The 17,864-nt window shown below is 37.1% G+C and overlaps 3 protein-coding genes across 4 annotated transcripts; all 3 read left to right on the top strand.

The window, feature by feature from the left end:
• Positions 1-2,509: 2,509 nt before the first annotated feature.
• Positions 2,510-6,012, top strand: LOC111792991 (putative serine/threonine-protein kinase PBL16). The gene is made up of 6 exons (XM_023674642.2): positions 2,510-3,307; positions 4,012-4,325; positions 4,403-4,538; positions 5,171-5,307; positions 5,417-5,540; positions 5,617-6,012. Exons 1-6 carry the CDS (start codon positions 3,244-3,246, stop codon positions 5,991-5,993), a joined length of 1,152 nt encoding a protein of 383 aa, XP_023530410.2. The 5' UTR covers positions 2,510-3,243; the 3' UTR covers positions 5,994-6,012.
• An 819-nt stretch (positions 6,013-6,831) lies between these two features.
• LOC111792990 (ruBisCO large subunit-binding protein subunit beta, chloroplastic) lies at positions 6,832-10,883 on the top strand. The gene is made up of 14 exons (XM_023674640.2): positions 6,832-7,060; positions 7,512-7,766; positions 7,845-7,970; positions 8,061-8,198; positions 8,273-8,368; positions 8,448-8,690; positions 8,777-9,011; positions 9,122-9,291; positions 9,368-9,445; positions 9,527-9,598; positions 9,687-9,791; positions 10,009-10,101; positions 10,190-10,282; positions 10,417-10,883. The coding sequence occupies exons 2-14, from the start codon at positions 7,527-7,529 to the stop codon at positions 10,552-10,554; spliced, it is 1,827 nt and encodes a 608-aa protein (XP_023530408.1). The 5' UTR covers positions 6,832-7,060; positions 7,512-7,526; the 3' UTR covers positions 10,555-10,883.
• Positions 10,884-11,893: 1,010 nt separating this feature from the next.
• On the top strand, positions 11,894-16,416 carry LOC111792962 (pumilio homolog 12). 2 transcript variants are annotated; one of them, XM_087122950.1, is made up of 6 exons: positions 11,903-12,274; positions 12,791-14,308; positions 14,391-14,553; positions 14,634-14,797; positions 15,490-15,769; positions 15,851-16,416. In XM_087122950.1, the coding sequence occupies exons 2-6, from the start codon at positions 12,828-12,830 to the stop codon at positions 15,959-15,961; spliced, it is 2,199 nt and encodes a 732-aa protein (XP_086979076.1). In that variant the 5' UTR covers positions 11,903-12,274; positions 12,791-12,827; the 3' UTR covers positions 15,962-16,416. The 2 variants fall into 2 exon arrangements, with proteins under 2 accessions (XP_086979077.1, XP_086979076.1); XM_087122951.1 differs by lacking the exons at positions 15,490-15,769; positions 15,851-16,416 and adding an exon at positions 15,017-15,482 and having other exon boundaries at positions 11,894-12,274.
• The last annotated feature ends 1,448 nt before the right edge of the window (positions 16,417-17,864 follow it).

Here is a 17,864-nt window from a genome sequence, read left to right as displayed (position 1 = left end):
ACATGTTGATGAGACTGAAACAAACCGACCCCAACCTGAAACAAACTGTCCAAGACGGAGGAGCAGAATACGCCGCTAGCCGGTTAGAATAAAAATAATTACTAATATTAAAATAAAACTCAAATATATTACCATAATTGACATTTGAAAATATATATATTAAAATATAAAAATTACAATAGTATTTAAATATTTTATTTAGGTAGATTTATTAGATGTATAAATTTATTTGCTGAATTAATAAAATAAAATAAAATAAAATTTTAATTTTGTATAAATTGATATGGTTTTTTTTATTAATTATGGGGCTGTATATTTCTTATTTTTTATTTACTTTAAATTATAAGGTAATATAGGATTTTTTTTCATTAAATGAATTTAATTAATAAATTTATTGTTTTTTTTTTAACTAAAAAAGTCGCCAAAAAAACATTTACTGTCTTTTTTTTTTTTTTTTAGATTTTTAGTATTATTATAATTTAAACTTTGAAGTTCAAAATTAATTATTTTGATTTTGATACAGTTTTGTCTTTATTTATTTATTAAATAGATAAATTTGACTTTTAAAATTTTGTATTAAAAGAGCTAACGTAAGCATTTATTTGAGTGTATATATGGAAATGGTTATTTTTTAGATTATGAAAATTATTATTATAAATTTTAAAATTTTAAAATTCTTATTACCGTTAACATATTTAAATTTAAATTTTAAAATTTTAGAAATTATTATATTTTAAAATTTTGATTTGTATGAAATTCTCAAATTTTGAATATTTTATAACAATTATATTTGATAACAAAAAAATTCAATTCTCGTGAAAATTACAATTTAGCCGCTCCTACTTAGAAACAAATTACTAATTAATATTCTAAAGATTTTTAAAAAATTTAATATGTGAGATTGAAAATTTGAACATCTGACCTTTCAAACGATGATATATGTCTTAATAACTTGTTCTTGATTTGAAATCGAATTAGCTCGTTTGTTGTCGCTGCTTCACTGGATAAACTCATGAATATCATTTAATCACGGGGGATCGAGAGGATGAGAAGTTGTATGAGTCAAAAATTTGTGTTCGTTGTGTCGGTTAGAGGTTGTTGGCTTGTCGTCGGAAGTGGTCATGGACAAAGGAAGAACGATGGGAGGAGGAGGAGAGAACAAAAAAAAAAAAAAGACGGATAGAAAACGAACAAGAAAATCTAATTTTTTTAAATCTTAAAAAAAAAATCAAAATTATATTTTTAATAAAAATAAATAAATGTCACGTCAACTGCACATTAGTAACTAAAAAGTTTTGAATAGAGGGACGAAAATACTATCGACCTAAATTGTCTGAGTTTGAGAATTCCTAAACCTAAATATTACCGACCTCGAATTTCAATGACTAAAAACGTAATTTTCCCTAAATAAAATACAAAAAAAATGTTCGTGAGTTATATTACGACAGCTCGTAAATTTCAACCAACAAATTTTAACCCCACCAAAATTTATTTAATTTTTTACCGCACAAGAACTCCATATAAATTTGCTTAGTATAAAAAGTTACCCACCAAGTAAAAAAAAAAAAAAAAAAAAAATGGTGGGGTTTGGGTAAATTAGATTGTTAGTGGCACCCATCAATGTCAAGGTCCAAGTTGTGATCATTTTCCATCCACTTTCCCGGATTTTCTCAGGAAACAAACAAGTCTACAACTACAAGAGTGCAAGATGAACACAAATCCAACGTCATGAGTATCTACCACTTAGAACTAGATATCAATTTTGTTCTTATTCTTTTAAATCTCTTAAACTTGCTATCAATACTCCTTTCATGTCGATACCCGTTCGTGTAACGCTATTCGTTTTATTACATTTAGACTTACGAATGTATTAGAAATAACAATTTTTTCTTCAAATGTTAGATTTTGCTGATGGGTGGGTTAATGTAATGACCCAGGCTCCCGTTAGCCGATATTGTCATATTTAGGAGATAAGATTGAGTCCAAATAAATAAATTATTAGGTCGAACAACCTGGAAGCCTACCTCAAGTCAGAGCCGAGGTGAGTTGAGTGCACCCACAATCCAATGAAACTCAACTCAAATTGTTAAAAAATAAAGTTAGAGCATTCAGAACTCTAGAGTGCATTTGAACCGGTCATTTCGTAGCAATAAGCGTCACTAAATTTATAAACTAAACTATAACAAATTTAAAAGTCCGAGACTAAGACGAGATGTGAACGGAGATTTATTTAATAAAATAAATGAAATTGAAAAAAAAAAAGAAAGAAAGGATAATACTAAAATTCCACCGACTTTACCCTCCATGCATTCATGCACAGAAAGCTTCATCAAAATCCAACAACACGACAGTGAAGACCCTATTCTTGCGCTATAAGCATCCACATTCATCTTCTCTTCATTTATTTCTTCACTATTTTTCTTTTTCTGTATCCCAACGCGTTAATGCCGCCCTTTTCAGCCATTCAATTCAATACCAAAAATTAAAATAAAAAATCCATTAACAAGATGATTAATCCCCAAAATTAAAGAACACAACAAATTTGGTGTTTATCTTCACTTCGCTGACCATTTTTTGACTGGAAATTTGAAAAACAAACACACCCACCTCCCAAATCATTAGTATTTTCCAATTGGGTTTGAGGATTTTCAGAGGTTTACGCCGTTTCTCTAGTTTACTTTGAAGTTGGGTAAAGTGGTTGAGAATTGAGAATGGAAATGGGAAGAAGAAGAAGAAGAAGAAGAAGAAGAATAAATAAAAAAGAGTGCGTGACGAGGAAAGGGGGATTGGTGGGGGCACTACGGACATGCGCACTAAGAATAAGAACGCCCTGGCGGATAGTTATGATGGCGATGATGATGGAATTGTGAATACAGCTTTTCTGAATCAGAACAGTACAAAATCGAAGAACCCTTTTGAAATTTTGTTGTGGGTCCGTTTTGTTTTTCCGCCATAGCCAAGAACCCAACAACCCCACATCATTACCATCAAGAAGAAGAGGAAGAAGAAGAAGAAGAAGTATTACTTACTCTTTGTTCTTTCCCTTTCGTTCTTTTCATTTCTCACCAAGAACAAATCGCGGTTTCCCTCTTTTTCTTTGCTTATGTTTCAAGCCATTTCTATCATTTTCTTCTTCTTTCCCTTTCGATTTCTGGTTTGCTTTCTTTGATTCTTGGGCGATGGTGGGTTGTTGAAGAACTGGAGTTTTTGGGTTTCTTTGTTCATCATTTTGGGTTTGATTCAATGGGAAATTGCTGGTATCGATGGGAACCTACGGCTAATAGGGTATCTTCTAACGCAAAATCAGGTACGAACTAGTGGGTTTTGATGCTATTTTGTTCAGTTCTTCTCTTCGATCATGGCGATGATTCTGCCATTCTGATGATGAAACTCTGTTACGAACTAGTGGGTTTTGATGCTATTTTGTTCATATATTGCGATGATTCTGCCATTCTGATTATGATACTCTGTTACGAACTACTGGTTTTTTATGCTATTTTGTTCATTTCTTTCGATCATGGCGATGATTCTTCCATTCTGATGATGAAACTCTGTTAAGAACTAGTGGGTTTTGATGCTATTTTGTTCATTTCTTTTCTTCGATCATGGCGATGATACTCTGTTTTCTTCCCCTGTTTGTTTTGAGTATCTATAGCTCTGTCTGTTGCAGGGCTTCTCTTATAGCTATCTTACCTTCTGGATGATTGTAGTTTCTGCTACTAGTTTCTGGGTTTTGATTGCTTAAGCCAATTTTAGCAAAATCTGAAGAAATATGTGAAGAAATCTGATAGTTTATTTGTTTTGATCTTCCAAAACCATGTAGTGCGAGGAAAACTCTGTTTATCCACTCATAAACCTCTGTTTCTTAGTGGGTTGATTTGCAAATAGTATAATAGTGTTCATCACGATCCCCTATTGCTCTGTTCATCATATGAGTAAATCTTGGCTTTGGGTCATCCAAATCAAACTTTTTGGTGTTTGGCTTGTTCATTCTCTTATGATGTTCTTCAGAGTCTCCTAAAGTTGATAGCACATGGCCTTATCAAGGGGACAACGGACACAAGCTTGAGCTGCCCTCTAACCCCAAAGAAGTAGAAGATTTGCGACGTAATTCGGCCACGAATCCGCTGATTGCGTTTACGTTCGACGAGCTGAAGTTAATCACAGGGAAATTTAGACAGGATCGCGTGTTAGGCGGAGGAGGATTTGGAAGTGTTTATAAAGGTTTCATTACAGAGGATTTGAGAGAAGGAATTGTTTCTCTTCCAGTTGCTGTTAAGGTTCATGATGGATTTAATAGTTATCAAGGCCACAGGGAATGGCTGGTAATGTTCTGTTCTTCGTTCTTTTTGTGTTTGATTATGTATACTGTCTCTAATTAAGAGAAGTACTGTTTTTTTAGGCAGAAGTCATATTTCTGGGGCAGCTTTCTCATCCTAATTTGGTTAAGTTGATTGGATATTGTTGCGAAGACGAGCATCGGGTGCTCGTTTATGAGTACATGGCTCGAGGGAGCGTGGAAAACAATCTGTTTTCAAGTAAGCAGCCTTCTAAATCCCGAGTTTTTCTTTGTCAGCCTTAACTTCTGTATTGGGATTGTTGTAATAGCCCAAGCTCACTGCGAGCAAATATTGTTCGCTTTGGCTCGTTACGTATCGTTGTTAGCCTCATGGTTTTAAAACTTGTCTGCCCGTTACGTGCTAATGGTGGGCTTGAGCTGTTACAAGTGGTATTAGAGCCAGACACCGGGCGGTGTGCCAATGAGGACGTTGGACCCCAAAGGGGTGGATTGTGAGATCCCACATCGGTTGGAGAGGGCAACAAAGCATTCTTTATGAGACTGATAACGATATGTAACGGGTCAAAGCGGACAATTATGCTTTTGTTCGATATACCGTAAAAGTACATCGATTTTAATAATGAAGCATCAACATGTAGCAATAAACATAAATGAAGTACAGACAGAAAGTAAGACATTAAAGCCTGCAGGATTTAGGTTGGGATGTCGTTATCGTGATGAGAAAACAAACCTTACGTGTTTGACGATGATCGTGACGAGACTACGAATGGTTTTAAATTGTGTAAATGGTTTAAAATTGTTGGATGGTTTGACGATGATCGAATTTTGTACTATTTCGACCGTTCTATCGATAATATTCCATGACTGCAGGAGTGCTGCTACCTTTGCCTTGGACCATCAGAATGAAAATTGCCTATGGTGCAGCAAAAGGACTGGCATTTCTACACGAAGCTGAAAAGCCCGTCATCTATCGTGATTTTAAGACGTCGAACATTCTGCTCGATTCGGTTGGTTTATTATTGCCTTTCTGTGTACATTTAAGAAGATTTTAGCTCACTCTCCCTATCACGAACGGTTCGGTTTGAATACTGACCGATCACTTTGGTTCAACACCAGGACTATAATCCAAAGCTTTCGGACTTCGGTCTCGCGAAAGATGGACCGGTTGGTGACAAATCCCACGTCTCGACTCGTATAATGGGAACATATGGATACGCTGCACCAGAGTATATATTGACAGGCACGAGTTCTTTCTTTGCCTTTTTAGCTTTTGTTTTCTGCCGGGCCACATTAAGTCTGGTATCTTTTCTCCTCAGGACATCTAACCCCTCGAAGCGACGTTTATAGCTTTGGAGTTGTTCTTCTCGAACTACTCTCGGGAAGGAAGTCTCTGGACAAACTTCGGCCAGCTCGAGAGCAAAACCTTACCGATTGGGCTCTTCCTCTCATGAAACAGAAGAAGAAGCTGATGAACATCGTCGATCCGAGGCTCGGAGGAGAATATCCAGTCAAAGGATTTCACAAAGCAGCAATGCTGGCTTACCATTGCCTGAACAAGAACCCGAAAGCAAGGCCGCTGATGCGAGACATCGTCGACTCGTTGGAGCCGTTACTCGAACCAAGTGATGAGGTTGTTGTAGCATCCTCCTTGCCTGCTGGGGATGGGACTGGGAGAATGGAAAATTCAGTCTGAAACTATAATTAGTTTTTTTTCTTTTTTTTTTTTTTTAATTAGATATGGAATTATGTTTTAGTTTTAATACATTTTCAGCTTGTAATACAAATTTATATCTCAATGGAAATAAGAATAATAAAATCAAAATTTTATATTTTAATAAAACTTTAGTATATAGAAAATATGTATAATAAATACTTACATTATGTTTAAATATTATTATATATTAAACTTAGTTTAAAATTGAAGTATGAAAATAAATATTTTAAACTTGCTTTCGAAATTACTTTCATGCCCTTGAATATAAATAAAGTGAAGATATTGAGATGTAGCTTAGTGTGTTTCACACGTGTCACTAACACGTGTAGAATTGTTTAATTAATTTTTAAAAAGGCTCCTTAAAATATTTTATTTTTCGTTTTCTTTAACGAATATATTTATTTAATTCTTTTGGAAAAAATATTTAATTTAAAGTAATACAAAATTTAAATTTATTTTGAATTTAGTCATCATTTTTTTAATATTAAATATTTTACTTTAATTTTTTCATAATTTAAATAATTTAGTCATAATTTTTGTAATATAATTTAGTCATCATTTTGTCATATATATTTTCGAGATTTTTTTTTTTTTTTGTAAATAATAATTTTCCTTTTATTTGCTTGATTTTAAAATAATTAAAAATAAATAAATTATATGAGAAAACAATAATTACAATAATATATAGAAAAATAATAGAAAATGGGAAAAGAGCAAAGGTTCTAGAGGGTTCCAAAGCAGGACAAACGCAGAGGGTTGGTCATGGAGGGGAAGCCAAATCCAACGGCCAACAATTGCTGGAAGCTTCGGGAGCCTACAAGCTTCATGGGCTCCGTTTTGCTCTTATTTTCCTATCCATCCTTTGGGAATTCGCTATAAAGAAACCTACTGCTCTTCGTTCATCGAATCCCGCATTTTATACTGTGTATTAGCGCAGTTTTGCCACGCTCACAGCGCTCGCTCCTCGCCCCGCCCTCGCCCTCTTATCCAAACCAATCCTTCTCCCTCTAAACCCTAAAACCCCTCTGACTCTCCGCCGTTTTCTTGTATGATTCCCTCTCTTTCTCTCTCTTTTTTTCGCTTTGTTGGGCTTTCCAATCAGTAATGGCTTATGTTTGCATTTCTAGCTGGGTTCTGTTTGTGCTTGCTGTCTTGATGAATTTGTTTGTGTCATTTCATTTATGGGTTTTGATTAATCCAAGATTTTCTACATGGGTTTTCGATTTTGGGGTTTTTTTCCCCTCATCTTGTGTGGATTTGTTGTAGCTCGATTCATTTTATGCTTGCTGATTCATTTCTATAGTGTTCTTGATTATCCGACGTTTTTGTGTTTGCATCGTTGTCTGATAATTGTTGTCAATCGTCAATCGTCAATTCCTACGTTGATGCATTTGCTTATGTCATTTCGTTTCTGGGTTTTGCTGGCTGTTTGCAATTGTTGCTATGAATTTGTTTCAACTTGAACGAAGGAATGAGGCCAATTACGTTCTGTTTCAGTTGCAAAGAGGGTAAATGGCTTCCGCTTACACATCCATGTCTTCAATCGGTACCCTTGCTGCGCCTAGCAGCCGTGTAATGGATAAAAAGCTTATGGCATCTTCTGATAAGTTGACTTCTCGCACTTCCATTTCTTCATTTGCTCTCCCAAGAAGACAAAGCGTAGTTCTAAGAAGAACCCGTTCTTCAAAGATCTCTGCAATGGCAAAGGAGCTGCACTTCAACCAGGATGGCTCTGCTATTAAGAAATTACAGGTGAGCTCTTGTTTGTCTTCAAATTTACTTGCAATGGAGCTATTATAGTTCTTGTAACAAGGCGTCTCGATGTTTCAGACCGGCGTGAACAAACTTGCTGACTTGGTGGGAGTTACACTTGGTCCAAAAGGAAGAAATGTGGTTCTGGAAAGCAAGTATGGCTCCCCAAAAATTGTTAATGATGGTGTAACTGTTGCAAAAGAGGTATCTCATTCCCGGATCCGAATTCAAATACGAATCTTCTTTGGCTACTGATAGTAACTTGACCTCGTCGAATTTGCTTCTGTCGACTAGGTTGAATTGGAGGATCCAGTTGAGAACATTGGTGCTAAGCTAGTCAGACAAGCTGCTGCAAAGACCAACGATTTAGCTGGTGATGGAACTACCACTTCAGTTGTTTTGGCTCAGGGTCTTATTGCTGAAGGTGTCAAGGTATCAGATAGAGAGTAGCGCGACGTTTATGCGTCCTCACCGAATGTTTACTAACTGAGCTGAACATGTTTTAGGTTGTAGCAGCTGGAGCTAACCCTGTTCTTATCACTAGGGGCATCGAAAAAACAGCCAAAGCCTTGGTCTCTGAGCTGAAACAAATGTCAAAAGAGGTAAAATTGTTTGGTTTAATGGTGCTGCTGCTATTTAGTGGTTGGATGAACTGCTTGTTAAGATGTAATGTTATTGTAGGTTGAAGACAGCGAACTGGCTGATGTTGCTGCAGTTAGTGCTGGAAATAACTATGAAGTGGGTAACATGATAGCTGAAGCCATGAGCAAGGTTGGACGAAAGGGTGTGGTGACTCTCGAAGAGGGAAGAAGTGCTGATAACAGTCTCTATGTTGTGGAAGGAATGCAGTTCGACAGGGGTTATATCTCTCCCTATTTCGTTACCGACAGCGAGAAAATGGCTGTGGAATACGAGAACTGCAAGGTATATGCAATGATCCATCTTATCATACTCTGGAAATTTGGCCATACATTTTAGTCGTCTAACCTTTCGTACTCGGAATCGTACAGCTGCTTCTTGTTGACAAGAAGATCACTAATGCTAGAGATCTCATTAACATCCTGGAGGAGGCTATTAGAGGTGGCTACCCTGTTTTGATAATGGCAGAGGATATTGAACAAGAAGCACTGGCTACTCTAGTTGTAAATAAACTGAGAGGTTCTTTGAAGATCGCTGCACTTAAAGCTCCCGGGTTTGGTGAGCGCAAGAGCCAGTACCTCGACGACATTGCCATTCTTACTGGAGGTATTCCCCCGACTCATTTGAATAATCCAATTTCTTTGCTTCGTGACCCGTCATTCAGTTCCTTCCGAATTCTGCTAAAACGATATGAGTATAATACTTTGGTGATCCAGGCACGGTTATCAGAGAGGAGGTAGGGCTTTCCTTGGACAAAGTTGGCAAGGAGGTGCTTGGAACTGCATCCAAGGTAGTGCTTACAAAAGACACCACAACCATTGTTGGTGATGGTAGCACTCAAGATGCAGTTTCTAAGCGTGTTGCACAGATCAAAACTCTGATTGAGGTAGTGATAGTAATAGTGATCATAACTCTTGCTTGGGCAGCAAAAACTGGGTATTGATTTGGTCATGTTCATGTAGGCTGCAGAACAAGACTATGAGAAAGAAAAACTTAACGAGAGAATTGCTAAGCTTTCGGGTGGTGTAGCGGTCATACAGGTAAATTTCTGCAGTATATCGCCTTGTGTGACTAAATGTGCTTTTGTACATGTTTGTGACACTTTGGGGTAATTCCTGAAGGTCGGAGCACAAACCGAGACCGAACTCAAAGAAAAGAAACTGAGAGTCGAAGACGCTCTCAATGCCACGAAGGTACCGTTTAATATCCTGTCTGCTTAGATCCCCTGCTAATTTTTTTTTGTAGAAACAGTCGTGACCGTGAACGATCATTACTTTGCAGGCAGCTGTTGAGGAAGGTATTGTTGTTGGGGGTGGTTGCACCCTCCTTAGACTTGCATCAAAGGTGGACGCTATCAAGGAGTCCTTTGAAAATGAGGAAGAGAAGGTAAGCTAAGCTAAGCTGTCTTGAAAATTCGCTTAGTTTAGTTGAAAATTCGCTTAGTTTAGAGACTTAATGTGAGATCCCACCTCGGTTGGAGAGGGGGATGAAGCATTCCTTAGAAGTGGACGCGTTTTAAAACCTGCAGTTGGTGCTGACTTACTGTTACCCTATGTGCTCTACAGTTGCTTTTGGTTCTAAAGTTCCATTGGTTTAATGGCAGGTTGGTGCGGACATTGTTAAGAGAGCATTAAGCTATCCGCTCAAGCTGATCGCGAAGAACGCTGGTGTGAACGGTAGCGTTGTTAGCGAGAAGGTATATATGATTGCAACACGATCACTCATTCAATTTTCGTTCCTCATTGTGGTTGCATTAGAGTGTAAGACGACTGTTTCTGTATCAGGTGTTATCCAGTGACAATTACAGATATGGATACAATGCTGCAACTGGGCAGTATGAAGACTTGATGGCCGCTGGAATTATCGATCCAACTAAGGTAACTAACTTACCCCAAGAGCTCATTCTTCGTTGCGTTGTGATATCAGTTATTCGATATGACACAAAACTCGAGTATTGAGTGTCGAGTCGTACATATTAGTGTGATATCTGAAGTCGGGTGTGTGATATCAGGTGGTTAGATGCTGCTTAGAGCATGCAGCTTCAGTGGCAAAGACATTCTTAATGTCGGATTGTGTGGTGGTGGAGATCAAGGAGCCTGAACCAGTTGCTGCTGGGAATCCCATGGACAATTCAGGCTATGGATATTGATGAAATCAGTAGTAGTTGAGAGAGGAAGAGAGTAATAATGATGAGAGGTAGGGGAGAAATAGAAGCTTATGATGGTGAATGGCCAAACAAGTGCCAATTTTTCTTCTTTATTTTTGTAGATTCATAGGAGAACATATTTCTTCTTCAGTGGATTTTCGGGTTTGATATCTTGCATCTTCAAACTTGTATGAAGTCGAAATCGCTAGTAATTGTATCGTTCATTGCAATTCTATCTTTTGCTCCACACACTATGGCCTAACGTCCGCTCCATGGTAACAAGTGGAAAGTAACCTGATCATATGGGAGGTCAACTCGCTTCTTTTCTCTGTTCTTTCGATTTTCATATTTCTCGTTGAAGAACTCAACGTGTTCATTGTTCTTTTTGACTACGTTGTCTTCCTCCCAACTCGCTCGGCCTAACATCAGTAGATAAAACAAGAGGATCGACCCTCTTGTATGTAAGATTACCTCGTTTTTTTTCTCAGTTCTCTCGATTTTCTTGTTTCTCGTTGAAAAATTTAATATACCCATTGTTCTTTTTGTCTATGTTCTCGGAATACATGACAACTAGCTTGTCCTACAAAAATAGATAAACCAAGAGGATCGAATATTGAATTTGATTCCTAATCATAGGTTTAAGAATTTAATATTTTTATCTTTGACACTTTTACTGATGTTTGACCTTTTGTTTAAATTAATGTTAATAGTGATAATTAATTAATTAATAAAAACGAAAATAAAACCTAGAAACATAATAACTAAATAAATAAATTCCAAATTCCAAAAGGTCAGTTACCAAATAAAATAGTAAAATAAAAAATTAATAATAATAATAATAAATAAATAATATATAAAAAAATAAAATATAATAATAATAAAAAAATAAAATAAATAAAAAAATGGAGGGAATGGAACGGCTAGAAAAGTAAGGATACAGAAGAAAAGGTACACAGGTAACCAAAATAAACATCAGTTTCGATAACTGCGAAAAGTGCGTCCTTTTTTTAATTTAATTTAAAAAAAAAAAAAACATTTTTCCTATTTTCTTTTTTAATTTTCTTTTAAATTTTTTATATTCCTAACCGTTCCCTTCCTTTTCTCCTTTTATTAATTTTAATTTCGTTTCTAATATTTCTAAATTAAAAAAAATAAAAATAATATATTTGAAGATTCCAAGAAGCATTTGGAAGTTGGTGAGTAGAAAGTCAATTAAAAAAAAAAAATAAAAAAAAAAAAAGAGGAAAAAGTAAGCATAGAGAGAGAGAGAGTGAATGAAAAACGTAACACTCCAAATCCATGCATGTTTGTAAATAGCTAATCCCTTTTGATTCAATTCATTTTCCCTTTTGATTTAGTTTTTAAAATTTGAAAGTAGTTCCGATTTCGATTTTTATTCGGTTTTGATATTTTCCCAATTCTCTCCACCCTTCCTGTAATCTCTCTCCCGTCTTCAACCTCTCTCCCCCTCTCTCTCCCTATTTCTAGTTCTTCTTCCTCTTCACGCCGCCTCTCCTTCTCACCTTACCTACACCCATTTCCCACTCCTCTTCTCCCTTCTTCTTATTTCTTTTGTTGTACCATAACACAAACATTCCCAATTCATTCCCACCACTCTTCCCACTCATACACACTGTTTATTTCCTTCTCTAATCTCCCTTTTTCACTCTCATTCTTCCTTTTCTCATCTGGGTCTCGCTTCTCTTTCCATAATCTCAACTGGGTTAGTCTCGATTCTTGATTTTGTTTCATAATCATCATCATCTAATGTTCTTATTAGCTTTATCATCCATCTTTTTTTTTTTTTTTTTTTTTTGTTTATCCCTTGATTGATTGTTTCTTTGGGGATTCTACTTTTTCTGATGATTGCGGTTTCTTTGGGGATTTTCTTGGATTTTGCCCTCGTTTGATCATGTATTCTCGAGCTGGATTTCTAATAATGTGGTTGAGTTGAGTTTTAATGAGGTTCTTTAGGTGGCGATCGATGATCCGGGGTTGATTTTGTGTTCTGTTTTTGAATTTTTGTGAAGGACTTGATGATGATTCTTCGATAGTTCTTGTTGGGTTGTTTTTGTATAATGGAAGGATGTCATTTGAGTTTGAATCTGATGTGATTAAAGATAGTGAAAAGACATTGTTCTTACGATCTTTGTATCATTGTGTTGTTTCTTTTGTGAGTGAAGTGAGATATTTATTGGTGTTTTTGTTCTTAAGCCTTGCCACTGTTCTGGAATTATAGGTCATTTAAAGAGCTCTCTCGTGTATAAAATAGAAAAATGGACAGTAAACTGACAAATGATCTTGAGAGGCTTTATGGTGAGAATCCGATAGTTGCTCGTGAGAATGGACGTACTGAGGAATCAGTTCATCCGAGAATGACTTCGATGGTTGCAGATTCCTGTAAGGGCTCGTCTTTGGAGAACGGAAAGGTCATGATGAATGAGCTTCAGCAATCAACAGGTCAATTTCGGACGGGGGAAAGTAACCGGGCGATCAGAGACCACCGGTCATTGACATCTGCAGTCGAGAAATTAAGTTTGGGTGCGGAGAGGTCGGGGAAAACTTGGTTGAAGAATGATCAATTTGAAAACTATATGAATAAGCAATCATTCATTTCTGAAGCACCAATGGTAGCTGATCCTTCTTTGAGGTCTTCACATCATTTGAACAATGGCTATTATGATATTCATATGAAAGTTCATAGCCCTCAGATATCAATCCCACCAAGGCCTGTTTCTGATGGCCTTCAGCCATTTGAAACTCCTTCCCCTGTTATGCCATCGACTCATGAAATGCCTGCGATGCCATTTCCTATATCGTCTCATCTCGAGAAAATGTTGCCGAGTGGTCTATCCCCTATGCATTTTATGCATCCACAACAAATGAATCATGGCCAAATGGGTTCGAATTGTACAAAAGAAGAGCTTGTCAACTCCGGCATGATGCAAGGGCAGCACCAGTACCTTCATGATCTTCATAATCAGCAACTGGAGTATTCAAATCAATTCGAGTCGTTTGGTAACGCTACATTCGGGAAGTTGCGGTTTCTGAGAAGTCCTAAGAAGAAATGTTGTTTTGAGTATCCAGTTTCCCACAATCTTGAGCAGTCTAAACATGATGGATTCTCCAATGGGGCTGCAAATTACGCGGGTTCAGGTATATCAAATCATGTTTTTTCGACACCGTATGTAGATACATTAGACGGCCAGGATAAAAGTTTCAAGCAATGTTCTCCTAGAAAGATCCCCATTATGACTCATGGACTGAATGTAGTTGATTGTATGAAAGTTCCATCTGTCGATGCCGAGAAACAAAAATATTTTATGCGCCAAAACAGATATCTTTGTCAAAGTTGTTATTTTAGGCAGTTCGGTTTTCCTTCGACCGCTACGGATTGCGTCTGTCATGAGAACTTAAGGGTATCTGCTATGTTGTCTAGTTATGCAAAACATAAGACCGAGATACCGCCTCTACAATGTAACTCTCTCGATGAAGCCACAGGTAAAATATATCTCATGGCTAAAGACCAACACGGTTGTCGCTTCTTGCAACGGATGTTCAGTGAGGGTACTAAGGAAGATATCGACATGATTTTCAATGAAATCATTCAACATGTTTCTGAGCTCATGATAGATCCTTTTGGAAACTATTTAATACAGAAGCTCCTTGGAGTTTGTGATGAGGATCAACGTCTTCAAATTCTTTACCAGGTTAACCGACCCGGTGAACTCATTCGAATTTCGTGTAATATGCACGGGTATGCTCTATCACTGTTTGTCTCTTTACCTCCGTTCAGCCATCATTTTCGTGTCTAAAATATTAATGTTTCGAAACTACAGGACTCGTGCTGTTCAGAAGCTTATTGAGACCCTCAAAACCCCAGAGCAGTTTTCCATGATTGTCTCCTTATTGAAGCCTGGAATAGTGATTCTCATGAAAAACATTAATGGTAACCATGTAGCACAGCATTGCTTGCAGTTTTTGGTGTCTGAATATATTGAGGTAAGGGGTCTCGTTTGGGGATTCGTTTTCACAAACATTTTTGTGATGAAATGAAATGCTGGCAATGAATTCTTTTGCAGTTCCTTTTCGATGCTGCAACGAAATGTTGTGCCGAGGTTGCCACTGACCGACATGGTTGTTGTGTGCTTCAAAAATGCCTTTCTTGTTCTGATCATAGACAACGAGATCGATTGCTAACCGCGGTTGTATGTAATGCTTTATTTCTTTCCCAAGACCAATACGGGTAATTCTACTTTTGATCTTTATATTGTTCGTGGACTCCGTTCTATGTTGTTTTGCAGCATTGTGATTCGGTTCTTTAACCAGTTTTTCAACTCGTTGACTATGCATGATTTAGTCTCTGAACTTTAATATGCAACGATTGATCTTTAGAACTAGCACTTGATTTTGTGATAGTAATGTTTCGAAACCGAGCGCTTGGTTTTGCATTGGAACGATGCAGGAACTATGTTGTGCAATATGAGTTTACTTTTGATCTTGATAATGTTCATGGACTCCGTTCCCTGTTGTTTTGCAGCGTTGTGATTGGGTTCTTTAACTAGTTTTTCAACTTGTTGACTATGCATGATTTAGTCTCCGAACTTTAATATGTAACGATTGATCTTTAGAACTAGCACCTGATTTTGTGATAGTAATGTTTTGAAACCGAGCGCTTGGTTTTGCATTGGAACGATGCAGGAACTATGTTGTGCAATTTGACATCTACTTTTGATCTTTTTGATGTTCATGTTCTCCGTTCTCTATTGTTTTGCAGCATTGTGATTCGGTTCTTTAACTAGTTTTTCAACTCGTTGATTATGCATGATTTAGTCTCTGAACTTTAATATGTAACGATTGATCTTTGGAACTAGCGCTTGATTTTGTGATAGTAATGTTTCGAAACCGAGCGCTTGATTTTGCATTGGAACGATGTAGGAACTATGTTGTGCAATTTGCGTTCGACCTTGCACGTAATCCTACTGCAATTCCTTGGGTGATATCTGGTATCTTGAAACGTTTAGAGGGCCATTTTGCGGACTTGTCGATTCAGAAATATAGCAGTAATGTTGTCGAAAAATGTGCTTCTATTGGAGAGGAATATCTGACGAAAATTATCGATGAGTTGATAAACGACGAACGATTCAGTCAAATTATGCTTAACCCATATGGAAACTACGCAGTTCAAGCAGTGTTGGCTCATTCTGGGATTTGCAAAGTGAGTATCAAACTTGAACTGTTTGATAAACGGTGATGAATGATTTGCTGAATTACATGAATGTTTGTGTTTGTTAAACAGGGTTCTTCTCTTCATGCTAATCTTGTGGCTGCAATCAGACCGCACGTCCCGTTGCTTAGGACGAACATGTACGGGAAGAAAGTGCTCGGAATGCTCGGAAAAGTGAACTGACCGACGCAATCGACTAAGATTGGCTGTAACCTGCATTTCTTGTTGTTGTTGTTGGTCAAAAAAGGACAGGACATGGCTTGTCTTTCTGCTCTCAAGTGTTGCTGTTTTGTTCTATTGTTCTTTTGTTTGTCAGGAGCTTAGCTGCAAGTGTTCAACTAGTCTTTCTCCTCAAGTCACTTGTTATTTTGTTCTCTTGTTCTCTTGTTCTTTTGTTTGTTAAGGAGCTTAGGCCATTAACCATGGCTGCAAGTGTGCAACTAGGTCTTATTATTTTGTTCTTTTGTTTGTTTGTTTGTTTGTTAAGGAGCTTAAGCCATTTAACATGGTTCATCTCCATCTCTATCCATGGTTCATCCCCGGACGATGAACGGATTTCCCTTTTTTGTAGAGTCGTTGTTGTATTGGAGACCGAGATGACGATGAATGATAAGCTTAGGCTCTTTTTAGTAGCAACATTGTACAGACTTGCAAACTCTTTACTCTTTTAAATCAGTCATCTGGCTAAATTTACATCATTACTTGTCACAATTGCACTCTTGATGGTAGCGAACTTGCGATTGTGTGACACTCACTTTCCTACGACTAGTGAGCTAAGCCAATTCGTTCTTACCTTGCCTACGGCCAAGCGACGTATGCTTGAGCCTCTAGGCTTGGTTTAAGAAGGTTTTAGAAATTGAGGGCAGAGAGAGATTTTTGAAAGATAGATTTTGAAAGAGATATTATATATGCAAGTAAGAGAGTAACAACAACGGCTCACAGTATAACTTTTGGTAGGGAGAAGTTGACGCGTGCACTTACAAAACAAACATCTAACCCTATTACTAATCTTATGAAACAAATATTTGATCATATTATAGTTGGTTGTTTTGATTTTTGCTTCCCACTGTAAAGTTCAATGTGCTCGTATTTTCGTACTTGTGCTACGGTTAAGTTATCCTCTTCGGATAATTCGTCCAACCCAAGGATAGCTATAATGTCCTGCAGTTCTTTGTAACATTGTAAGGTTTGTTTAGCTTTTTGCGCAGTTTCATAATGTTCTTCACCAGCGATCCGAGTTTGTAGCATAGTTGACGTTGAATCTAAAGGATCTAATATGAGAAACGAAGGGGTTAAAAGCTAGAAAGTCTAGTAGGACATGGTTTATACGATGGGTTACTTGTTCGAGTCTCACTTTTGTTAGACGAAAGCTTTCTCACCAAAAGGATAAGCAAGGTTTTACAAAGTATCCCCTTATAAGATACAACTACGAGACGACTAAAGAATATGTTTAGTTAGTTTTGAAGCCCCATTGCTACACGATCTAAACTAGAATATTGAACCCAAAGGGCTCGGGGAATCCAAAGAGCTCATTGCCACACGCTCAGTCAAGTTAAGCTAAAAGAGAAAAGCGACAGTCCTTCCAATCAAGCAAGCGACCAACAAATTTCAGCAATTGCAGCCATAGCCACTTGCAGCGACGGTCCTTCCAACCAAGCAAGCGACCAACCAATTCCAGCAATTGCAGCCATAGCCACTTACAACAACGGTCCTTCCAATCAAGCAAGCGACCAACAAATTTCAGCAATTGCAGCCATAGCCACTTGCAGCGACGGTCCTTCCAACCAAGCAAGCGACCAACCAATTCCAGCAATTGCAGCCATAGCCACTTACAACAACGGTCCTTCCAATCAAGCAAGCAACCAACCAATTCCAACGATGGTAGCCATAGCCACTTCCAACCCTCACCAATGGTTCTAACATAAAATAAAAATAAACACAACAACAGCCTTTAAAATTATTTTATTAAAAAATAGTTATTTAATTTTTTAAAAAAACATGGAAATATTTTTTTTTTACCATAATCCATTATTTAAAAAAAAAAATATATTTTTTTTTTTAAAAAAGAAAAATCAAATCCTTAAAA

Source organism: Cucurbita pepo, chromosome 4, assembly GCF_057944985.1.
Source record: "Cucurbita pepo subsp. pepo isolate OVF chromosome 4, ASM5794498v1, whole genome shotgun sequence".
Lineage (NCBI taxonomy): Eukaryota > Viridiplantae > Streptophyta > Magnoliopsida > Cucurbitales > Cucurbitaceae > Cucurbita > Cucurbita pepo.
This window is presented reverse-complemented; position numbering and strand designations above follow the sequence as displayed.